Here is a 26,456-nt window from a genome sequence, read left to right as displayed (position 1 = left end):
CAAATGCAGTGAGAGTCCACTATTCATATCTTTAAAAAGCGTGTGAACACATACCCTTTTAAAATTGCTTATGAGTGTGTGTGTTGTTTTATATATGACTTCTTTTTAATGTATTTCCGTATACTTTTTTATTATATTATATTGATGCTGTTTATAATATAGTAATAGTAGAATTAGAACTATACTGTTTATAATATAGTAATAACTATACTAGATATTAATTTTAATCTTAATTACAGCTGTTCAATGCAACGCAGTAGCATGCGAGTAGTTTGCTCAAACTTCAGTAGCATCACGAGCGCAGTGCATGGTGTCTGTAATAGAGTGTACTGTGTCTTTAAGAGATTCATCTGAGCGCGTGGACTCTGGACGACAACATATAGTTAGATGTGAGCGCTAATAGCGATTAAAAGCTGTCGATACAAGCCTCGTTTCCAGCGGACTCTTGAAACACCGTGGCATGGGAAACGGAATAAATAAGGTAGATGTGCCTTCTGCTTTAGGACTGTAACTTTGAGAGGAATGTAATCTCGATGTTGGACATGTGACGCAAGCAAACACGACGCTGTCTGCTCAGGGTTATTGATTTAACCAGGAACAAACTAATGCGCGCGACTGACAGCGATTTCTCAAAGCATGTGTCTTTGTCGATTACGATAAAAAACAAATGACCCGAGACATGTCTAAAGAACATCATACCAGTTAGACTTTAAGTTGATTTGGGCTAGAAAGCAACAACACCATAGCAACCGCTCAGCAATCGGCTAAGAGTCACTTAGAACAGCTTAGCAACGCGCTGACAACAACCTAAAGCAACATAGCAACCACACAGAAGCATGCTAACTACTAGAAAGCCTTAGCAACTGCATAGAGCATAGATAGGATACCCTAGCAACCACATGGCAACGTGCTAACTGTATAGCAACGTGACCACATAAAAACACTTTATCATTGTAGATGAGTTTAGATTTGGAGAAATGTAGCATTGCATCAGTGTCTCAGCAATGGATGCTCTGCAGTGAATGGGTGCCGTCAGGATGAGAGTCTGATAAAAACATCACAGTAATCCACACCACTCCAGTCCATCAGTTAACATCTGGAGAACACAAAAGCTGAAACACATCCATCAAGATGTTTTTTTTAACTTCAAACTGTTGTTTTCAGGTAAAAAATAAATCCATAATCCAAAATAAGGCTTCTTCTAGTGAAAACGTTGTCTGGTCTGAAACGAGAGATTAAGCACCGTTTACAATCAAAAATACCTGTAGGGCATGTTATCACATTATATGGGGTAAAATGTCACAATGGTAACTTGCTATATTTTTACACTGATCTCAGAAGAAAAACATCTTCATTTAAACATGTAGCACTATATAAAGCAGAGTTTAATATAGTTTTACTGTAATTACATACACAAATCAGATAATCAAGTAGAGCTGGGTAGATTACTTTTGTATTGTAGTCTGTTAGATTACAGATTACATGATGAAGACTGTAGTTAGTAACGGGATCTAGGTTACTCATTACAGGTAATCTGACTACTTTTTAGATTACTTTTTAAAATCTAAATAGTTTTAAACTCCCCATCAAACATTACATTTACATTTAGTCAATTAGCAGACACTTTTATCCAAAGCAATTTGCATATTTAAAAAAAGCAAAGGGAAAAGAAAACATTCAATTTTTTTATATCAACATAATATGTATTATTAAGCATTACATTACACCAGGGTTTCTCAAACTGGCCTTAATATAAGAACTGCAGTGGGTGTTTGAGTTGATAAAAAGCTAATAATTAAATATTAATTAATCATAAAAATGTAAAATAATATTAATTATTTAAACACTTGCACACTAAAAATACAAGAAGATTGTGCTGTAAACGTGCATCTGGGTGTTAAATTATTGAAATATTAACTTCTTCAGAAATTTCAGGTAAATATTTATAACGTCAAACGGGTTTGGAAAATGTAAAATAATAAAATAAATAATTTACTGCCATGGTGTGAATAATATATAATCATGTAATTCATAATAAAAAGTAACTGTAATCTAATTACGAGCATTGCAAAATGTAATATACTCTAATTACAAGTAATTTGATAACGCAACCCAGATTACATGTAATCAGTTACTGCTCAGCACTGCTGGAAAGTGATCTTCAAAAGTGGAAAAACTAACAAAAATATCAAACCACTGGTTTGGCCAAGAAATTAAGAAGAGATTTATTTGACAACTTGTCTAAATAAAAATGTGATGATGTGCCCAAACATGACATTTATGAAAAATACCATATGCATAAACACAATTTCAAGCCTTCATTAGCTGTCTCTTGTCCCAGAGTATGTCAGTGTGTTTTATCATTCACTTGTTTAACAGCTTTACAAAAACATGATGTTACAGCAAATTCAGATGATATCGGTTTTGAACTGATGTTTGAAAGCAATGCACAAAACTGTCAATTTTAGGAAAACTGCGTGAGTGTTAAGTTGTAGTTTGGTGTTATTTGGGTTTGATTGTGACTGAACGAGCCTGCCTGTGTCGTTCCAGGTTCTGCCAGACCTGTACTTGGGTAATTTCAAAGGTAAGAAAGCCCGACGCTAGAATCCACAACACCATTTTTAATAAGGTGCATGTAAGATGATAAACGTGTTGGTTTGTTCTTACAGATGCCAGAGACAGGGAGCAATTAGCCAGAAACAACATCACACACATCCTCTCCATCCATGACACCGCTGCGCCCATTCTACAGGTACAGACTCATTATTTCTTCAACATAGAGAAGCTTTTCTGCACTGATGCACACATATGATGATCACGGTGCATGCATTCTCAGTGGTTCATCTCTTTTTTATACTAACTGATATCATGCACATGATTCTCACCCTGCATCGCTGGCTTGACTGCTTTTGTTTTGCGGATCTGTCTGATATTCATGCAAGAGCTGGTGAACAGATCTCCTGAATACCTTCCCTGTAGAAACTGTTATGAAATGCAAATGTTGCAATGAATCTGTGAAGATAAGCATTGCAGAGTGACCAAAATCACTGTTCATGTCTTCTGGTGATACACGAGTGGTTCTTAGCCTGTGTAATAAACATGCAATTATTATTTCAGTTGCCATATTACAGTTTTTTATAGTCTCTAAGACCAGTTTCTCAATACTTGGGTCACTTTTTCAAAATTCTCAATGGAACTAAACTGTGCATCATTTTACATTGCTTTGGCACAAAATGCATTCAATTAAATCTTTCAAACTGCATGAATTATTTTCTCACTCAAACAACCAAAACTCACCTACAGACCTACATGCAAATGTTTGCATATCAATTTCAAAACTGTAAAACTTAATTTCAAAGCCTTACATAATACAAAACTGAATAAGACAGCAATTTGCTACATTTCTACAGTAATACCATATTGAATTATATAAATCCAAATAATGAAATAATATCAAAACAGTTAGATTTGATTTCATTCCCATATATACAGATGTGGAAACTTAAGGATATTTTTTGCTGTGAACAATAATATGAAGACATTTAACAGAAGGTGTTATTAAGAGTTGAGATGAGTTCATTTGAGATGGCATGAAGTGTTTTAGTGCATTTTGAATGTGATATTTCCTGCTAAAAGTTGGTTAGGAGAACTGTGTGAAGACTTTTGAAAATAAGTGACCTTCAGTATTGAGAAATGGGTCCTAGCCATTAAAAAAAAATAACTGTAACAAGTTACAGCATTTCTGTCAGGACCACTGTCGTCAACGATAGACACTTAGCATACAGTTTGGTTTGGCGGTAGGTTCTGGGCAAAAGCTCCCTGTCCATCCATGCAGCCTGTCATGAATGAGCAGGGACAGCAGCAATAATAACCGCCTAAGGGTTAACAGAACACAACCAAGCAGATATCATTAATGTACTTAATTACATTTAGTGTAACACATTACTCAAGATGAGGGAGTCTGATTCAACAGGAATGCCAGAAGCCAAGTGCTGACTGTGGTGAAAGGAGGAGTTGGGGATGGAGGAGGGTGATTTGCTCCTGAGCAAGCAAGCTGCTGAATAACACTGAATAGCACGTATATAGGAATGCCATGATAGGTGTCGTATTCCTGTAGGTAGATGTGATCAGCTCATGCAAGCTTGACCTGCCAGAACTAACGCTAATGCTTAATTTACGCTGTGTAGTGGAAGGCTTCGGCCTAGTTTTATTTTTTAATTTTTTTTGCAATGCAGGGTTTTATAATGAAGTAAACTACTCACCCATTGTTTGGAAAACAAAAACAAAAAAGAGTTTTTCACAGACACAGTGAATGTTTTTAAGCAGTTTATTGCTGCACTTTGGGGTTTGGCTTCAGTTCTGTTTTGATGAATGAAGCAGCAGAAAAAGTCTTAATGATCATATTAAGAAGTCTTAAATTTGGGTGATGATAAAAGAAGAACCTCGATACAGCCTAATGTGATTATTACATTTCAAAAACTTAAGATTTAATTAAATACAAATCAAAACGCAGTAGTAAAGCACAGCCATTTCAAAATAAAAGTCTTGGTGTATTTTGAGCTTGTTTATAATTAAATGCCCCACATTATGCATAAAGTCTTTTTTTTGGATATAATTTGCATAGTCCCCATCACAGAAAGCAAAGACTAAGAACATTATTTAACATGCAATATATAGATTTTACAACAGTCAGCACAATAATCTTTAAATATCAATGTATCAGCAAAATCCAGCATCGATTGACGTCTAATTCTTATGTACTGATATATTACTACTATATACAGTATTTAGTAAAACATGTCTTGAGAATTTTAAACTTGCGATTACACTGTTTTGCAGATGAATGTGCTGCAGCCTGATTAATTAAGTGAAGAATCTGAGTTATTTGTTCTGTGACGTGCAATATTAATTGTGTTGGTCCTATAAAGTCTTAAATTTGATTCAGGAGAATCTGCAGATACACTGAAGCAGACTTTCTCAGCAAAGGGCTTCTCTTACAGGAAAATGAGCCCTTCTGCACAAATTTACTGAATGCATTGTGCTTTTGCATGGTGCAAAGACAAATGAAATAAAACAATGAAATGCGTGCCATGTTTTGAGTTTATTATGAAATGAATACTTAGTAGAAATAAAATATTGTGTGCATGAGGTCTTGACATGACATGAAACAACAGGTTTACCCTCTGTTTCTTACTTTTTTCGTGTGATTTTGAGGCGTATTAAAGCACATCTCTGTCTTTCCTCTGTTTCTTCAGGAGATGACTTATCTTTGTATCCCAGCAGCAGATTCTCCCACGCAAAACCTGTGAGTAGGCATGCATTTCTGATCGGCTCGTTCTGTAATAGCTATCCGATCTCTCTCGGCCGCCAGTGGGCAGTGTGAGTCACTGTGGCAACATGAAGATGTGAAGGCTTTTCATAAACAAACGGGGCCTGCATTCACGCATGCTGTTCCCTCTCGCCTTTTCCTCAGTCTTCTCTAACTCTAACTCTGTGAATTTAGTTTTTCATGCCGTATCAATCTAGTTACACCCTTGAGCGCGCGTGCATTCACACACATACACACACACACACACACACACACGCATGCACACTTCCTCTTGTGGCTGTCTTGGTGCAGGAAGGAAGTCGTGAGCTGGGTTCTGAAGTGATGCCTTGGTCGCACTACGCCTTTATTTTTATCCCCCCTTTACCATCAGCCCTCTTGTCACCCTTACAAACCTGCGAAACCCAGCCATGCGTAATGTGAAACTGACCCTCTTTAACCAAACTGGACCAGCCCAGCCCTTTCTCATCCTGGTCCTGTCAAAAGGATGGATGTTCTGGAGGAAACACCGCTGTACCTGCCATACTTTAAGAAGAAACCACAGTCAGATTTCTGGATTTCTTGACAGCCACAATCTGGACAGTTTCAAACCTGTAAAAAAAACCTGTATTTTTGCTTTTGCAAGCAGAATATAGGAATAGAAATGCGAAAATGTTTTATTTCTTGGAACCATTTTAGTTGTGTGTGCGTGTGTGTGTGTGTGTGTGTGTATGGATGTATTCACACACAAGCCATTAGGTTTAAGCAGGAAGATGTCAACCTAACATTGTCAGTGATTAGTAGTGTATGTTTTTTCCCTTGGAAAACATGTAAATATCAGGGGATTTTGCAATAGTTTTTTTTAAAGCCTGTAAAAGTCCTGGAAATATCTATGAATCTGCACTCTTAACAATACAGGTACCAAAGGGGACTTTCATAGAAGAAACATTCTGGGTCCTTCAAACAACCCTTTAGTGAACAGTTATTAAAAGAAGAAGGTCTTATTGGGTCCTAAAATATTCCTGACCCTAATCAACTCTTCAATTCTTAATTAATTTTTTAAAAGGAAAACCTGTCCCAAGACAGACCGGATAAAATTAGACCCGAGTCCAACTATTATTGCCTGCCTCGTGGATACACGTTATTTCTGAGTTCGGCTTTCAGCTGTGACCAGTGGATTGGAAAAATAAACACGATAGCTCCATTAAAAATGAAATCGATAGCCTAAGAAGTTGTGGATTTGCCAGTACCTCGAAGGGTTTCTGAAGAAAAGCCCCACACAAACACACAGCGTAATGAAGCGAGTGGCTTGTCCTGCTGGATCTCATCTGTGTGCGAGGTTACAAACGTTTCTTCCTTTTCTACATGTATTTCTCAAAAAACGTGCAGGTGCGCATCGGGGATCGTTTAAAAGCATTCTTTTTACTTCCAGTTGATTAATTACTGGGGAAATCTGTGCAACCTGGGACCAGTAGTTTAGATCATTCCTTAGCAATCCTTATCAGCTTTAACCACTGCGGTGTCCTCTGAATGTTTGTTGTGTTCCCCTTGTTCTTGGTTTAGGTCTTGGTTCTGTAACAGAATTCAGAGATGAGGGAGAATATGATCCAAATGCAGTGTTTTAATAATGATATTTTCACAAAAGTACACAGGAGGACAGAACCTGACTAAAACAAGGAGAACACAAGGGCTGTATTTACACACAAGGGTCAGAGCGATAGTTCATCATCCAGAAATAAACATTCAGTCATCATTTACTCATCCTCGTGTTGTTCCAAACCCATCAAACTTTCATTCATCCTCAAACATAAACGAAGATAATTTTGCTCATCCATTGAAAGTCCATGCAACCAAAATGTTCATGTTTCAAAAAGTAAAAAAACATTGTAAAGGTAATCCATTTGAAGTAAAGTGACTTAATCCAAGCCTTCTGAAGAGACACAGTCACTTTGTATAATGAATTGACTTAATTTAGGCTTTAATTTACCTTTATAAACTAAAAAAGAAAAGAGTTCACCAAACAAGAGTGAAGATATGTTTGTACTTTATATACTGTAGTCATCATAGACACTTTAAAATATATATATATTGAAGGAATAATAGCAACATACAATAAAACAATGAACATTATATTTTCCTTCTTTGCATTTCTTTTGCAAGTCCCAATCATAATCATAAACATGTTTAATAACAGACTTGCCTAACTTTATTTCTGGGGCTCTTACGTGTTAATGATTAGATTCGGTGTGCAGATGAGAGGATAGAATTACTAATTAATACGTGTATATTTAAGCCAGTGTTTTAACGCTGTTCTACTGGCTCAGCTCACTGAAATATTTTGAGCATTTGAGTCCGCGCTGGTTTGAGTATCAGCATCAAGCCTAAATAAACTTTTGACAGGAACTGCGAAGGCAGTAAATAGTGAAGCTGTAAAAGCTATGAGTTGTAGAGCGGCCGGCCGCGGAGTAATCTGCATCTGGAAAACATCATGCACACAGGATGTCTCGTAATTCTGTGTTTACTGCTCCGGTTACGACCTTCCCACCGCTGGAGGAACGGCTCTGTCAGCAGCAGTCTGAATGAAGACCTAAACTCAACTACACTGGCTCTCAAATCTCCTTTTTTGTACAATTAACAGCATAATTCACCCCGAAATGAAAATTCTGTCATCGTTTACTCACCCTTGTGTCGTTCCAAACCTGTGTGATGTTCTTTTTTTCTCTTCTGTGGACACAAAAGACGATATTTTGAGGGGAAGTCGTGGCCTAATGTTTAGAGAGTTGGACTTGTAACCTGAAGGTCGTGGGTTCGAGTCTCAGGTCCGGCAGGGATTGTAGGTGGGGGAGTGAATAACCAACACTCTCCACCCTCAATACCACGACTGAGGTGAGACCCTTGAGCAAGGCACCGAACCCCCAACTGCTCCCCGGGCGCTGCCCACTTCTCCGGGTGTGTGTTCACTACTGAGTGTACACTTGGATCGGTTAAATGCAGAGCACTAATTCAGAGTATGGGTCACTATACTTGGCCACACACCCCTTTCCCTTCCTAATGTTTTTTTTAAATATTTTTTTTCCATACAGTGAAAGTTGTTTTGGAACCCACTGCTAACACTGGCTTGCTCTATTCTTTTTCTATTCTATCTGTTTTCTTTTTATTCATTATATAATTAAAAATAAAACAGCGTTAAGATAACTCAGATTTGTTATAGACAAGTTGTTATAGACTTGCATATTTTTGCTCTTTTGTTGATTTTGATTGCTTCTATTGTCCTCATTTGTGAGTCGCTTTGGATAAAAGCATCTGCTAAATGACTAAATATAAAAACAAAAACAGTTCATTGTAGAAATTCTTTTTTGGCTGAGCTATCCTTGTAAGCCACACTTAATGCCACACTTAATGTAAGCCACACTATAATCTCTATAGAATTGCATGAAGTTGACATAATCGTCTCTTTGCCCTCCACAGCATTCAACATTTTGAGAAGAGCATTCGGTTCATGCACGAGTCGCGACTGAAAGGCGAGGGCTGTCTGGTGCACTGGTAAGTGAGGGGTTCGTTTGTCCTCCAGCTGTTGAATCTACACTGTAAATGAACCGATGTTAGGTATTCAATATGATTACATGCACCAAGATACACGACTCTTCATTTCAGAGGAAGCAAAATGTGCACTCAACCCAGATACCAGCCTTAATCGAGCCCAGTGTGATCATGTGAACAGCTGATAACTAGGTGTCAAGGGGGTGGGCTATTTTTGAACTTCCCAAAACAACAGTAAATATGAGCCTGTGTTTGATGTGAGACTATAACACCACTGCGGGCCGAGCGTTTCATTCTCAAAAACATCACGAGAGCTGTAGTATTTCTCTGAAATCTCACGTTCTTCCTCCTGTGACTTCATTGAATGCGTAGGCTTACCCTAGTAAAAAAGTAAAATATTTAAAATACTTTTTTCTCATACTAAGTATAGTTCAAATCTATTAACATGACACATCGCTCTAGACTTAATGATATAAAAACTATCATTTATTTGGTGCACTACTTGTGCACAATGCACAATTAATATTAAGCATAAAATGTGTTTTAATGTCACCAATATTATTCATACAATCCTCATCATTAGTCTTTTAAATGCGAGATAATTAAAATGTACCTGAAGTATACTTGCAATAGTTCCACTTTAGCACAATCAAATATACTTTAGTATATCTTTAGTTGGACCTCAGCACTACTTCCACACAACTGCATTTGCAAAAGTGCATTAAGTACAAAATTAGTCGTTCCAGTTCATCAGACATACCAGTTTAGTGTAAAAAAAAATACAATTGCAGGGTATTTTTATTAAGTGCATAAATATGTAAATGTATTTGTAGCATGAAATAAATGTATTTCAGAATCAGAATGAGCTTTATTGGCCAGGTATGTTTACACACATGAGGAATTTGTTTTAGTGACAGAAGCTCCACAGTGCAACAGAAGGACAGTAACAGAACAGGACACAGATAATAAAGAATAATACAAATATCCAAATAGGCAATGCACAAAACAGCACAAACACAATATATAACATAGACAACTATGTGTGTACAGGTCTGATATGTGCAAATTTGAAATGAAAAAAATTTGATAAATAAAAAAGTAAGCCAGTGTGGTGAATAAATAATAGAGTTGTGTGTTCCGCATTTTATTGTTGAGTGTTCATGAGATGTATTGCCTGAGGGAAGAAACTGTTCCTGTGTCTGGTCGTTCTGGTGCTCAGAGCTCTGTAGCGTCGACCAGACGGTAACAGTTCAAAGAGGGAGTGTGCTGGGTGTGAGGGGTCCAGAGTGATTTTACCAGCCCTTTTGCTCACTCTGGATGAGTACAGTTCTTGGAGAGTGGGGAGGGTTGTACCAATGATTCTCTCATCATTTCAAATACATTTTAGTATATTTATTTTTCACTATAGGAGCTCTTTCTGATCACTAACCTACAGTATGAGCAAACAGCATGAGCGAATCTCATTGGCCTGTGATGTTAGAATGGCATTATGAAACGCTCTGGTCTGGTGTTCTGCAGTTTGGCTGGCGTGTCACGCAGCGTGACTCTGGTGGTGGCGTACCTCATGACCGTCACCTCTCTGGGATGGGAGGAGGCTCTGACTGCGGTGAAGGTGGCCAGACCTTGTGCTTCACCCAACATGGGCTTCCAGAACCAGCTGCAGGAGTTTGAGACCAGCCAGCTACAGCAGGTGATTCCTCCTCACTTTATGACTGAAATAGTGTGGCACTATCTTCACAAACCTGGCAGCGGCCCTTCTGAATAACCCATGACATATGTGACCCTGGACCACAAAACCAGTCAGAAGTCATCAAAATCATCACCTGAGAGCCAAATATATAAGCTTTCCATTGATGTAAGGTTTATTTGGCTGAGATGCAACTATTTGAAAATCTGGAATCTGAGGGAGCAAAAAAATCTAAATATTGAGAAAATCTCCTTTAAAGTTGTTCAAATGAAGTTCCTAGCAATGCATATTACTAATCAAAAATGAAGTTTTGATATATTTACAGTAGGAAATTTATAAAATATCTTCATGGAACATGATCTTAATATCCTAATGATTTTTGTCATAAAAGAGAAATGTATAATTTTGATCCATACAATGTATTGTTGGCTATTGCTACAGATATACCTGTGCTACTCATGACTGCTTTTGTGCTGCAGGGACACATATAATAATAGTCATTTTTTCAGTTTATTAAACTTTTAGACAGCATATTATCTTAAAATCTAAAGTTTGTATATGTGTTTTTGTTGAATGCCATAATTGATCTGTCAGGCTTTTCTTGCTCATATAGTCTAATATAGTGAGAAAAGGGAGGAAAAAACGATTGAATTCTATTTAGAGACTCAAACTGAGCAGAAATATGCAATTTGCTGCAGATGCTGATATTAATATAATGAAATTCTGATGCTTGTACTGTAAATCAATTAGATGTTTATAACAGTAGAGCAGATCCTTACATAAAATGATCTAAATATCAGCGGTCACTCTATATCTCCAGTAATATGTCTCAGTAAGATGAGATGTAAATGATCCAAACATATAATGCAATGCTGATCGAGAGATGGAGAAATAAACGCTCCTCAGAAGATGTGAGATGAAGATCATTCCTCCGCTGAGGAACAGAGAAAGTAAAGCTTCTGGAAATAAACGCTCCTCAAAAGATCCTGATGATCAGATTTGAGACGCACTGATTTATCTAGAAAATGATTGATGGAGAATCAAGTAAAGCTGAGCTGCTTCAGTCCAGTAAGTGTTCATCTGGAGATATGACTGCAGTTATTCTGATGTTTACTTGATCAAAATCAGAGAAGATTTGACAGCAGAGAGAGAATTAGAGGCCTTATAAATTTGTGTATCAAATATGTTACAGTGGGCTTTACAGGGTAAATATGTTTGTTTGTGTAAATGTGTGATCCAGATTAACACATGGCTTCTAGAAATATGAATACAGCTAATAATCATAATTCTGCTTGAAGACCCACTCAACTTTATCATAATGTTTGATTTGTGTTCAGTTCAGAGAGTGGCTGAAGGAGGAGTATAAGGAAAACCCCTTCAGTGATGAGAAGGAGGTTCGTAACCTGCTGGCACAGATCCCCAGCTCCTCGCCGCCGGAGGACCACGACTTTCAGCACAACTGAGAGATCACACAGACCATTCCTGTCGTGTCCTTATGACTGAGATCTGGGATTAGAAACATCATCATGCGACACAGCGATTGTGTTTGCTATGGCACAGCACTGTTTATTAACTTATGGACACTTTTTGTAAATAAGGCATTGTTTTAATGTTTACTACTATTAATGCGACGTTTAAAGCTAATTTGCATTTTGTTGTTCAGTCTTTACAGTTATATTATAAAAACGGATTTGTACTATAATCGCTGGCTTTCTATTTATTTATTTTTTTCTTAAAGGGACAGTTCAGCCAAAAATTAATATTCTGAAGAATGCTGGTAACCAAACACTTACTGGTAGCCATTGACTGCCATAGTATTTAAAAAAAAAAAAAGTCAGTGGCTACCAGCAACTGTTCAGATATCAACATTCTTCAAAATATCTACTTTTGTGTTTAGCAGAAACTTAGTAAATAGTGACAGGAATTTCAGTTATCCCTTCAAGACTTGCTGGATCAGCTGAAGAACTGTTTTAATGTCAAAGAAAATAGAAATGTTTATTTTGAAAAGGCCAGGTGAATAAAAGGTGCACTTCCATAATGTGCTTAAAGTGCTCTATTTTTACTCACTAATGTACTTTTAAAATTATTCTTTAGTACTTCTTAAAACAGACTTAAAATAATCTAAGTATACTCAACTGTGCTATTTTGGGACACCATGAATATATGAAATAAAATGTGCTATCTGTATTATTATTAGTACACTGGAGTGTATGAAAGATGGTTCAAGTGAACTACAAGTGGTGAATAAATACATTTTTAAAAACCGAGATAGTATGTTAAAATTGCATTTTAGTTCATATATTCACGGTGTATTTTAAATGCATTAAGGAAATGCACTTTTTTTTCTCTCCAGGGAGCAAATATATGGCAGACTGCGTATCTGTTCTTTCTCTGTCGGACAGCAGGGGGCAGCATTTGTTGAACTTGAAAGAGATTTGTAACAGATCTGAAGTCACTTTGTATCAAATAGGCTGCTTGAGGAGCCGCTTAAATTATTTTGGGGGTCATAAAAAAGACCCCGCACAGTTTACGGCTGTGTGTAAATTGAAACACATGAAGACACAAAGAGTTTGTCCTTCGCCTCTGTTGACGGGACGCTCGAGGTCTGAGGATAAGTTAGTGAACCCCGTGTTGTTCCGTGACCGCTGCGATAGACAGCTGAGAGTTTCCTCAAATCAAACCGACATAAACACACATCAAACACCAGGATACCTGATGACTAGCGCTGGGAGATTTTCTGCCATATTTTATCGACAGATATTTGTTCCACCGAGTGTGTTTGTGCGTCTCGGAGGGATTTCCCGTATGCTGGATGTTTATTCTTGCGGTTCTGTCGCGTTTCTCTGAAGTCTTCAGCTCTTAATGGTGCTGGAGAAAGACGCTCCACCCATCTCTCCACCTTTACATTATTTAAGAATAGAAACACCTTCCTCTGACATGACTTGAGAAGTGTCGGCTTTGAAAGCGAAGCTGTCTGCATTCACAAAGGTAAGATTTGAGAGGCTTGATCTGTGTGACAATCAGTTATCAACTGAGCTCAATATTGACTGTTAAAGACAAGAAACTATTATAAGCATGCAGCTTGTTTATTAATAATGCTTTTGCTTCATGCATTCTTACACACTCATATCTATATTTTGTTCTTTAAAAAAAATACATTTGACTTGCACGTAAACTTTTTAAAGTTGAAGCTTCGTTCTTTGAACGCATTCTTTTCATGCAACATTTTCTGTCGTTTAAGAGCACCTGCAGTAGAGGTTATAGATGTGTGTATTATTGCGGAATATGCATGCATGAACTCATCTGAATCGCTCTTCTGCTCACTGCATGTGCACCTGCTCTCGCATGCCTCCCTCCCTCACAGACATGAACTTAGATGGGGACAGCAGCATGTCAGTCAGTTGTGGGAATGGCAAACTTAGGCAGTGGCTCATCGATCAGATTGACAGCGGGGAGTATCCCGGCTTGGTTTGGGAAAATGACGAGAAAAGCATTTTCAGGATTCCCTGGAAACACGCGGGAAAGCAGGACTACAACCGAGACGAGGATGCGGCGCTCTTCAAGGTGATTGAGGATGAAGGTGGACCTCTGATTTCAGTCTCGAAGTGTCTGTTGTGGCCCCAGAAAGCATTAGGACTCGTGTTATCAAACCAAGTGGCTTTATTTAAATAAACACTGCATGCTTTTCAAGCTAGACTTTTGACGAACCCGATCAAACAATAGATGTAGTGTTGAACAAGAAGACAGAAGTGGTTGCAAAGCATTAGTGGATAATGCCATAGTTATTGTACCACACTTGTGGTTCCTCTGTTGGACACCTGTGTGAACTTGACCTCATCCCCTAAAAATCACCGAAAAACCACCTGATTCAGAGTAGCCCAATCAAGCCAAAATGATAAAGAAAAGCGCAGTTTGTTCCGAGAACTGCTTGTTTGCAGCCACGTGGTTTGATATTTTGTTATCTGATGACGTTCAAGCACCTCTAGTTTATAAATAGTTTTGAATTTATTATTGTTATTAAGGCACATTTTTGCAATTCTTTTTTTGTAATCATATAGGCTACTGTAGGATAAATTATTAGGAGTAATTTCCTATCAGAGATAATGCATACGTGTTGTATTGAGCTGAGAAAGACCATTGCATGTTAATAGATTGGCATTCTGTTGTTGTAGAAACAAAAGCAATGACAATTCAGTCAATCAAACACATTGAACAGTATTTTATTCATTACATAATAGCACACTTATTAACAATAATCATATTATTAATAAGAATAACATTACTCATCCATTTGAACTATTGTATGCATTAGTATATGCCTGAGTTGATGTGAGCCAGTTCTTCATGGTCATTTTCTTCTGCTTCCTCTCTCACTCTTCATCTTTTCTCATCTTCACGCTGGCATTGTGGTTTGTAGGCTTGGGCCCTGTTCAAAGGCAAGTACAGAGAAGGCCTGGACAAACCAGACCCTCCAACGTGGAAGACCAGGCTCCGCTGTGCCCTGAACAAAAGCAATGACTTTGATGAACTGGTGGAGAGAAGCCAGCTGGACATCTCAGATCCTTACAAGGTCTACAGGATAATACCAGAAGGAGCCAAGAGAGGTAACCTCCATTTTTGGATTGTAATGAATCGCAACGAACGAAATGCATTTAATATATCACAACATGCATCAGTAGAAGGTCTGTTGGAACTGTGCATTGGTTGCTTTCTAATCCACAAATATACATTTTGTTGGAAGTCACGCCTTGAAGGGTGCTGTTTTTGCTCTAGGTTTGATGCATTGCATCATTCCAGCTCTTACTGAAAAGTAAGCTCACAAAAGAGCCATGAACAGAGCTAATTTGCTACACAGAGGTGGAGGCATGCTATGCATTCACATTAAATATTGCTGCTTGCCATCAGTATGTGTAGCAGGAAGCTAAGAGGAAGCCACTACATGTGCTAAAATCCCTCAAGCTTTTTATAGAGCTTCGGTTACCAAGTGCACAGCACAAAAGCAACACAAATCACCCCTCGGTTCTTGCATAATACAGGCTTGTGCTTCGAGATGCTGGGCCAAGACCATGAAGACCTCTGGTGTGACCCTAAAGCATTCAAGAGTTTGCAGAATTTCAGTAATTTTATAAAAATGACATATATTGTAGTTTCACACCTTAATATAGTTGCTATTATTATTGCTTGTGAACTACCTGCGAAGTGGAGTCAAGAACTGTACTGTAAGAGAATGAATGAGTGCATTTAGTTTTAAGGATAAAGCAGATGTAGACACTAATATGTAGAGAAAACGGATCAAAAATATTAATATAAAATATAATAATTAATCGCTCACCTTGGACGGACTTTTGACCAAAACCAAATCCTCTAAAGAATGGAAATGTCCCTCCCACCTGCCTCTGATAGCAATAGCAAGTAGCTAATCGTGACTGTGGCGTAAACTATTTTTTGGCTATTTACAAAAAGATGAGCTGTTGGATATGTCCAGCCTCAGCTTCTTTTAACTAAATAAATACATCAGCAAAGGAAGGAAAACTGCACTCGTCAGGTCATGGGCTTTTTTAACACACTCTCATGGCAATTCGTAACTGTTTTACGCCTTGGCGAATTGGTGGTTTGGTGGCGAATTGGTGGCAAATTCGTACGATCTCGTTCGTATGTTCTCGGACGATATGCTGAGGTTTGGGTTTAGGGCTGGACCTTCATGCTTAATTTTTATTTATTTATTTTTTAGCAAAACGTGCATTCTCGTACAAATCAAATTGTAAAAAATCGCCAACTCTTAAAATAGTTTTCATGTTTTGTTATGAGCTGAAGTTGGCGCTTTAGCAGCTTCTCCAAATCTATTATTGTGCATATGTATATGAAGGTTATGAATAGATATTTGTTTTGTATTTTAGGCTCTAAGTCCAGCAGTATGGATGACAGCGCAGCACACGTGACTTCTATTAGTTATCCAATGCATTCTTCTTATCCTCCTCTACAGCCTCAGGTAAGGTGCATCACCTTTGCCATGTCACACCTTTTTATCAAAATATTAATTTCCATGGAAGACATCTTATGTGAAGAGTGTCCCATTAGCATTGCATCTATATCTAGCACATATACATTTACTGCATGTTCCTAGCAGGTGCTTTCAATGTGAAACAGTGTTGATACTTTTATAGTTTTTATTAATATTTTGAATTAGTTTATATTTTTATATTTTCTGTTTTTGTGTGTTTTTGTCATTTTTATTAGTTTTTTTTATATGCCAATATAGTTTTTATAATTTTTTCTAGTTTTATATTTATATTTTATTTTAGCACATCAAGTTAAGCAAGTTATATTAAGTGCATCAACTTTTACACACACACACACACACACACACACACACACACACACACACAACTATAACTATATCAGTGTTATTTTAGTTTCACTGATATACTGTTATAGTTTTTTTATTATCTATTATTAATTTTTGTTTATATATTTTTTGTTTACATTTTTTATTTTAGTTCAAGTTTAAGTAATTTTGTTGTTTTTATCTTTTTATTAGTTTTCTATTTTTACGTATGCCTATATAGTATTTATTCATTTTTATTTTCGTTTTAGTTCAGTGCATCACTTTAAATAAAACAAAACGAGAACTTTTGCCTCAGCAACCAGCTGAGATAAAAATTGTATTATATTTTAATGAAAGTTTTATAAATATAAATTACATTTTAGTTCAAGTTTTAGTTAACTTTACTAGCACAGCCTTATGAAAGCTCTCTGGTGAAGCAGGTTAACCAAGTGAATCTAGTTGGTTAAGCTAGTTAAGAACTCTAAGGGGCGCTCCGGCGTATTGGCATCCCATGCTGGCGAGCAGCAGCACTGTTGTTTTTCAGTGATGAAGTTCAGTCTCAGAAACCCGTCCGCTGTCTGTCTGCAGATGCCGGGATACATGCTGCCCCAGGAGAGACGAGACTGGAGGGAATACAGCAGCGATCAGCCTCATCCTCAGGCTCCTCACACAGAGTTACCATACGGCCAGTGTCCGTATCCGCCGACGCGCTCCTTACCCTGGCACCCATCGGCCTGTGACAACGGTACCAACAATACAGTGTCCAGTTCTGAGTGCATAACATTAAATTCATCTCATTATCTCACATTTGGCAAACAGCTACGTATCTTAAGCAGTGTTGGGAAAGTAACTTTTAAAAGTAATGCATTACAATATTGCCTTACTCTATAAAAAATAACTAATTGTGTTACCTAGTTAATTTGTAAGGAAATAATGCATTACAATATTGTGTCACTCCACAAAAAAGTAACTAATTGCATTACTTAGTTACTTCTTATGGAAAGTAATGCATTATATTACTTTTGCGTTACTTTTGTTACCTGGGCTGGACTTGCTTATTTGTTTTTTAATAACAAAAACCCAAAAGCTATATTTTTGGCAACTGTAAGGGCCCTTTCACATCTAAAGTGAAATGAATAAGCCTCAGGAGACAGGAGAGCTGTCAGTCAGTAAACGGGAAAACAAAGTAACTGCTGTTACTTATTTGAAAAAGAAACTCAGATATTATGCATTATTTTACTAGTTACTTGAAAAGTAATCGGATTACATACCTCGCGTTACTTTTAATGCGTTACACTCAACACTGATCTTAAGTAAGCCAATATGATTACAGGCCATATTTAAAGGTTGTGTGCCATATTTAGCATATTAATGTCAGAGAAGCTAGAGCTATACTTGGGCATAGATGCCACTTAGTCACTTGTTTCTGTAAAGATTAAGAAGAGAGTTTATCTAAGGCGAGCAACATTAGCCGACTTTAAACAGAAAGAGGAAATCCTTCATTTATGATTCAGTCTGTCTGTATTAATGCTTGTTTATTAATGCCACTTCTCACTTTGTAAAATGGCAAACTCAAGCGGTAGCAATGAATTTGAGTCACAGAACATACTGACATTTAGTCCCTTTAGTATTGTTTATTTTGGGGTTAATTGCATTAAATGAACCAATACAAAAACAGGCCTGAAGGGGTCTGGTTTCAGCGGGTCCAGTCATGTTTGGGTCTGGTCTCGATTCTGACTCTTGAAATGATAGAAGCGGAAAGACAATCATTTTATTTGACTATAGGCACCTTTGTCATGTATTTTTAATTTGGATGGTAGTAAAATAATCCATTTGAATGCATCTACGCTTTCCAGGATACCAGATATCTGGCTCCTTCTACACATATTCACCTACAGAAACCCATCCAGTGGCCATGGACCCCAATATGAGATCCGCCGAAGCCATGGCCATTTCAGGTATGAACACTGCCAGTCTTATTTTAGCATCATTGAGATACTGTTATAATTTATATAAATGTGTATATTTTTTGGATTATTTTAATTTATTTTAATTTTAGTAATTTTCTTGGGTGTTATTTGTCATTTTTAGTTATTTATATACAGTTATTTTTTTTTGCATTTGTTGCATGAGTCTATTTAATTTATATACATTATTTTATTTCCAATTTAGTTATTACATTTAAACTAAAGGAAAATGGGGTAAAAAAAAAAAAAAAAGTTTTTCAGTTATTTTATTTTAATTTCAATTTATTTTATTTCAAGTAACAAGGAAGTTTTTTATGGTTTTAGTTTTAGTTAACTATAATAACCCTAACTGTTGCTGTGAACTTTGGCACGTAACATTTGCTCAGTGGACGTGAATGAGTCTGTAAATCAAGTAGTTTAAGGAAATGCAATTTGGATGATTAAAAAAATAATATTTTGAAGGTCTACATTGATTGGATTCTTTGCTGTTGCTCAGTGTTAGGTGTAATACATTACTAAGTAATTAATACAAGTAATTAAATACCCTAGTATCGTGTTATCAGGTTTTTTCTTTTTAATGTAAAAATTCTATTCTGAATCCTGTGTTATGTTCTTTGGTCCGCAGACAGTTGCCTATATGTGCCTCTGGACCACAAAACCAGTCATAAGGGTCCATTTTTGACAATATTTGGCTGAGATACAACTATTTGAAAATCTGGAATCTGAGGGTCAAAAAAAAAAAAAAAAAAATATATATATATATAGATAAAAAAAAAAATCTAAATATTGAGAAAATCACCTTTAAAGTTGTCCAAATGAAGTTCTTAGCAATGCATATTACTAATCAAAAATTATTTTTTATATATTTACAGTAGAACATTTACAAAATATCTTCATGGAACATGATCTTAATATCCTAATGATTTTTGTCATAAAAGAAAAATTTATAATTTTGACAATGTATTGTTGGCTATTGCTACAAATAAACCTGAGCTACTCATGACTGCTTTTGTGCTGCAGGGACACATATTAAGGAAAAATAAAAAATAAAAATGGATCAATATAAGCTTTCTGGACCAAAAAAAAAAAAGTTTAATTTTAGGCCTTCGGGTCATTCTGACCCGCGAGGGAAAGGTTTGAAGATGAAGATTAATGTGAAATTCTATCTCCTGTGGTCCGCAGACTGTCGCCTGCACGTCTCTCTGTATTACCGCGAGTCTCTGGTGAAGGAGATGACCACCAGCAGCCCTGAAGGCTGTCGGATCGCCTCCTCTCCATCTCCAGGGTCCCCCTCATCCCCGTCCTCTCCGGGCCCCGAGGAGCGGCTGTACGGTGGGGCCGAGCCTGTGCTCTTCCCCTTCCCCTACCCTCAGTCGCAGCGGCGCGGGGCCGAGAAGCTGCCCAATGTGCTGGAGCGCGGCGTGCTGCTGTGGCTGGCTCCGGACGGGCTTTACGCCAAGCGCCTGTGCCAGGGCCGCGTGTACTGGGAGGGCCCGCTGGCCCCGTACGCAGACAAACCCAACAAGCTGGAGAAAGAGCAGACCTGCAAGCTGATGGACACGCAGCAGTTCCTCTCAGGTTAGAGATCTCACCGCGGCGGGAACAGAAAGTGCTGCTTTGTGTATTTTGAAGGTCACATGACTGTTTTGTCTGTAGCTTGAAGTCCAACATGATTAAACTCCCTTTAATTCACTTCATTTGATCTTTTTGCACAGAATCATGGGCTGTTCCCATACAGCAGAAAGATACATTATTAAATACATTTCAAAATGTACAAAAAATGGCCAAAAATTTTTTTTTTGCTGAAATGTTTCAGAATGCATTAATATAAATATATTTTCGACCACACTGTAAAAAAAAAACTTAAGAAACTTAAGTTTAAAGCAACCAGCTTCAGGAGATGTGTTTGTTTGTTTGTTTTTGTATAAACTGAAAACAACCAAGTTGAGAAAACTAAAAAATCTGCTGAAACTGGTTGCCTTAAACTTTTAAGTTTCTTAAGTTTTGATTTTTTTTGGCCATTTTTTGTATATTTTTTGAAAATATATTTTAAAAACTAAAAAACAAAAAGAAAATCTGGCACACTACCAATATTTGCAAAAGTACAAAAGCAGTTTTATTTACAAATGCTTTTTTAAAAATTTTTTTTATCCTACACACCTATCTAATATCTGCAGGTGTGAAATTATTGATTGTTAATTGAAAATATATTTAAAAAATACAATATACATATATATTCTTCAAAAGCAATTCCAAATAAATTTTGCTCCCATATATTTCAGTGCAAGAAAATACATTAATATATCACATTTGTTTTGATTTGGAAAACGTTTATTTGTTGTCTATAACACGTATGAACATATTGAACACATCTGAATAAAATTCATCAAGGAACATGCTAAAAAAACAAAAACAATATATGTGAAAATTAAACAATCATTATTAATCTAGCTAATTCCATCCACATTTGCATTAATGTAGCTACTGTAAGATTATAAATGTTTGTTCTTGCCCTTGAAATATATTTTGGTATATGAATGTTAAAAATGCATACATTTTCAATTTCAAAAATACATTTCATTGAATTTCAGTGTAAATCCTTCCTGGGATTCATCTTTGTAAATGTTCATAAAACGATTCTTACCTAAGCTGACACTTTCAGTTTAATGCAACCGTTTAATCAAGAACTAACGTTTGAATGATGGATTCACAGTCTCTTTGATTTGATTCGCTTGATAAATAATCTTTGTCAGATGGCAGCCAATCAGAGCAGTTTGTTTAGCTGTAGATGTGTTTTTAATTGGCCTGTACTCAGCTCTCTTGATGAATGAGGGAAAGGCCTGTAATTCAAGCTGTGAGCTCATGAAAGCATGTTCATTAAGCTGTGTGTGTTTGGCACTGTAGGATTCTCCAGCGAGCTCCTGAGCGTCTGATCACACACACATGAACACACACTCCATCCGTCCACCTGCTAAAGTTCATTTGCATTTCAGCTCTCTGCTAGTCATCAGCTTTGAGGGTCTAGTGTTCGCATTATTGCTCATCAGGAGTTTTTTTGTCTTTGATGGGAAGAGTCATGACTGTAAAGAATGGCTTTTGACATTAAAACCCATCAGCAATTTTAGACACTTTTGTACCACTTTATATTTGCCAAGCTAGTTGCTTACATTTAGCAGACGCTTTTATCCAAAGCGACTTACAAATGAGGCCAATAGAAGCAATCAAAACCAACAAAAGAGCAATGATATCTGTGGCAAGTTGTGTTTTAAATTATAATAAATAAAAAGAAAACAAGTAGATAGAATAGAAAAAGAATAGAGAAAACTAGTGTTAGAGGGTCAAGTGGTTCATTTAAAATAATCTGCCAGTACAATTATAAAAATCATATCAAACACAAATGCAATCAAACAATTATAATGTATTATTGAAATTAAATTATTTAAATTGATTGCATTTATACCTAATGATTGTTGTAGGTGTACATCATTTTATTTATACTGAATTTGGTTGCACTTTATTTTAAGGTGTCCTTAGTACTTAAATGTATAATTACACTGTAACGAGTAATATTAATTAACTACATATATGGTTAGGTTTAGGATTAGGGTTTGGCTTGGGTTACTTGCATGTAATTATGCATCATTTATTGTTATTATAAGTACATGTAACATAAAAAGGACACCTTAAAATAAAGTGTTACTCTGAATTTATTCTAAATACAAACATTTATTATCATAGCAAAAATGTAATGAGAACTTTTGATATAAATAATTGCAAAAAGTGAGAATTTGCATTAAAATTATGGCAGAAAATGTGCTTATTTGTCATTTAAAAAAATGAGAAAAAATCTGTATGATCCTAAAAAGCTTAATTTCCTTCATGCACAATATATTTTTTCTTCTTTTGATAATTATAATTTTGGGTGAACATTTTTGTGAGTTTCACCCCCTAAATAAAATGCAATCAATGAAGTTATTGATTGTTAATTATTATATGCATTGTGTTTGTGGCTGCAGAACTGCAGGGCTTCATTCACCACGGCCGTCCCATGCCGCGCTCTCAGGTGGTGCTGTGTTTCGGAGACGAGTTTCCAGACCCTCAACGGCAGAGCAAAATGATCACAGCTCAGGTAAAATCAGCCTCTCCACACCATTTATATCATCATAGTGTTAATGTACTCGCATGAACTCAGTAAATGCATATTTCTGTACTCAGATGCAATAATGCATGACTACAGCGCTTTGAAAGTTCAGGGAAATGTGAGTTAAAGGACAGCGTGTCTGATGGTGTTTGTCTGCTTTCGCAGGTGGAGCCCATGTTTGCCCGGCAGCTCCTGTATTTTGCGGGTCAGACCAACGGTCACTACTTGCGCGGATATGAGCTTCAGAGTCAAGGTGCTTTACCTGTAGAAGAGTATCAGAGAAGCATCCAGCACTTGCAGGAGTAACAAACTTCACATATAACTGAGCTGAGATACTGCAAAGCCCAGCCGCTCGTACTGTATCTGCTCTACAGCCAGCGGAGACTAGTGAAAGCCAATGGAGAATTATTGACATCTTAATGAAGACTTGAATTACCTGACCAAGTGCCCACTTTCACATCCCAAAAGCTACAAACATGAGAATCCAGCTCTTCGGACACCTTACAGTATTGGATGCAGTCATTTTGTATGAAAAAGTTTCATGAATTATGTCTCAATGAGTCCAAAAGTCTGAAAACCCATGGAAATTGTTTTGTTTGTTTTATATCAGCTTCTTTTCTGACACAAACCACATGCTAACACATTGTCAAGTTCATTTCAATTCAACTTTTCACTCAAATCGTGCTGATAATGTCATTATGTAGTGACAAATTATCCATAGCAGAAGTGTACGCAGATTTTTGGACTCCCAAATATTTCATATGGACGTTTAAGAAAGAAGCTAACCAAAAATAAAACTACAATCTAACTATTTTCCCCCATAAAATATAGTAATTGTTTGTTAGTGGGACAAATATTTTTGATAATGTATAGTTGAATAGATTTTCTATTACAAGTCAACATTGCTCTGCTTTTCTAACACAATCCTCTTTTTCTCATTGTTTTTAACTCGGCACCGTGTGAGTATTTATATTGTATGCATGTAGGTTTCTATATGCACAGCCGAATGTACTGTACAGCTGTATAGATATCTTGAATGTAATCAAAGTAATTATTTCTCTGAATGGCATCTGACAAGAAGTTATATAATGCTAAATACTAAGAAACAGTTTGTGGTTGTGTGTGTGCGCGTGTGTGTGTGTGTGTGTGTGATTGTTATCTGCCTACAAGTAAAGATCTAAGTTGCAAATGTAATCATGACAAAATCTGCTTCTCCCCTCATTGTGTGTGTGTGTGTGTGTGTGTGTGTTCACGTGTTGAGTGCTGATGGGAACACACTAGAGCAGGTCACTGCCCACAAAACTGTGATGTCAGATGTGTGAATGAAAGAGGCATGAAGAGAAAGACCTTTTCAAATTCTAGTTTCCCACTCTGTTTCTGAACCATTTTTATTGTATTTTGTGTTGTTTTGTCTATTTTATTTCAAATCTGTGCATTTTTCAGTCGTCAAATAAAGATATTTTTTCTTATGATCCTGGTTTTGTCCTGTATATTGTTTGTTTCTGCTTGGATTTCAGAATTTTGCAGATTTGAATGCATGTTAAAAGTCATCTTTAAGTTCACTGGTATAAATGAGTATGTAATATCTGTTGTCATATAATGTAATATAATATAAATGACTAATTCAGGAATATGACTAAATCAACTTGAGGACATTTGGTTAAAACAAGAAGGCTCCATCAGTGGCACCAAAAAGAACTGTTTTCAAACCAGTTTCCCAGCCACTGCCATTGGTCAGGCAAGCAGGTGGTCCCGCCCCCAAACTCACGCCATTGGTTGAGTCAGTGTTGTTGTGATCAGGGTGCTCAAACAAACAGCAGAGCGTTTCATGAACAACAATGCTTTACTACCACAGTATGATGCATCGCTGGATAATAACTAGCTAGTCACGACACAAATAGGAACATTTTGTTGCGCGTCCATCCTACACCTAATTCGATTACACTCCTGAAATTCATCTGAAAGACACATTTACTGCCTGAAAAAAATTCAATATTTAATCAATAAATACAATATTGATTAAACATTGCATTTCATGGACATAATGGTGAACCGTTTCATTTTTGTGTATAACAGAAAACATCTTTTGTGGACAAAATCCTCCCAGCATTTCACAAAATGCATTTTGGGAACAAAATAATAATTCTGTCACTGAATTTTAATATTTCATCCACAAAAGGGAATCACGAATGCATTTTCGTAAACTAAGCTTTGTGTTTGCACAAAATGATGTTTCAGCAGACAAAATGTAACTGGCTTTTTTCTTTCCTGTGTACATGCCTTAAGTGCATTAAAGCATAACAGCCGTTTGTGTCACAAAATTAATTTTTGTCCACAAAATTTTTCAGGTCACACTTGGCGAAACCATAGTGTGTACGGTTGTGTTTTGATATTGCAGGCGTGTATACGTGTTGTGCTGCTGTCTAGCTGTCTTTCAGTCATGCTTGAGCGAGAGCAGAGTGGTTTTAGGGGACAGTGTGAGTAGCGCAGAGAGAAAGACACAGGAAGCCCGATTCACAGGTGCACAGGAAGACTAGCCCACAAGAAAAACAATGAGACGAAGAGAAGCGGGTGGGGGGCTCTGCACATTTACAGATATCTGTTCTACTGGATTATACACCAACACACAAAATCATCTGCACCTTCCAGTTGCGTTCATTAACATCATTTGCTAAAGCTTTCAATTGCTGGTTTTGTTTTTCTTTGATATGAGCCGTGTACTGTACAAATATCTACCCGCTCAAATTTACAAATATACAATTGCTGTGTTAAGATGCACATGAAACCGGTCCAGTTTATTTTCTTACGATACACTCATGACTTCATTGTGAATGATTAACACAATTTCACCACAGTTCGTAATGAATTCGTACAATCAGGGTAGATTATAAAAAGAATCTGTAAAACTAGGGAATAATGTTCAGGGAACAAATTTTCATACAAATAATATCTTATAAATTTATACAGAATTGCATAAAAAAATATGTTTTCCTGGATGGAATGTGGAACACACGCTCACACACACACACACACACACACACACACACACACACACACACACACACACACACACACACACAGTCTTCATAATCTTTTACCCAACTGTAATAATTTGTTTGCCTCAGAAACAGTTTTCCTTTTTATTTTCCCTTTTTATTTCTCAACCAAATAGAGACTTTCCTTTCTTTCAACCAAATTATTTCAACCAAATAGAGACTTGACTCTTTCTTTCTTTCTTTCTTTCTTGGATAAATCATGAGTATAATTTAGAGAAGTCTTGAATAATTTAGAGAAGTCTTGAAGTCCTGAATCTTCTATCTGAGCTAAACGAGTTTATCTCACATGTCTGGGAGGTATAAATGTCATTGGTTGAGAGGATGTTAAAGGGCAGAGGGGGAATCCTTGTTATATCTGCTTCTTTCTCTCTGTCAGGCTTGACTGAGCTGAACAGAGACGGCACTCATGATCGTTCTTCACGTCTGCATCATCAA

General features: G+C 36.8%; 2 protein-coding genes across 2 annotated transcripts; both read left to right on the top strand.

Annotated features, from left to right (window-relative positions):
* The first annotated feature begins 300 nt into the window (after window positions 1–300).
* LOC306881416 (dual specificity protein phosphatase 22-B-like) lies at window positions 301–12,568 on the top strand. The gene is made up of 7 exons (XM_079435511.1): window positions 301–481; window positions 2,551–2,584; window positions 2,670–2,752; window positions 5,256–5,305; window positions 8,774–8,848; window positions 10,364–10,535; window positions 11,870–12,568. Exons 1-7 carry the CDS (start codon window positions 461–463, stop codon window positions 11,993–11,995), a joined length of 561 nt encoding a protein of 186 aa, XP_079291637.1. The 5' UTR covers window positions 301–460; the 3' UTR covers window positions 11,996–12,568.
* A 406-nt stretch (window positions 12,569–12,974) lies between these two features.
* irf4a (interferon regulatory factor 4a) lies at window positions 12,975–24,439 on the top strand. The gene is made up of 9 exons (XM_079435482.1): window positions 12,975–13,520; window positions 13,897–14,096; window positions 14,950–15,136; window positions 16,430–16,521; window positions 17,446–17,602; window positions 18,714–18,815; window positions 20,007–20,402; window positions 22,841–22,953; window positions 23,131–24,439. The coding sequence occupies exons 2-9, from the start codon at window positions 13,899–13,901 to the stop codon at window positions 23,269–23,271; spliced, it is 1,386 nt and encodes a 461-aa protein (XP_079291608.1). The 5' UTR covers window positions 12,975–13,520; window positions 13,897–13,898; the 3' UTR covers window positions 23,272–24,439.
* Window positions 24,440–26,456: the final 2,017 nt, after the last annotated feature.

Source organism: Barbus barbus (genome assembly GCF_936440315.1).
Source record: "Barbus barbus genome assembly, chromosome: 15".
Classification (NCBI taxonomy): domain Eukaryota; kingdom Metazoa; phylum Chordata; class Actinopteri; order Cypriniformes; family Cyprinidae; genus Barbus; species Barbus barbus.
Note: the sequence above shows the minus strand (reverse complement) of the source record. Positions and strands in the feature narration are given on the sequence as shown.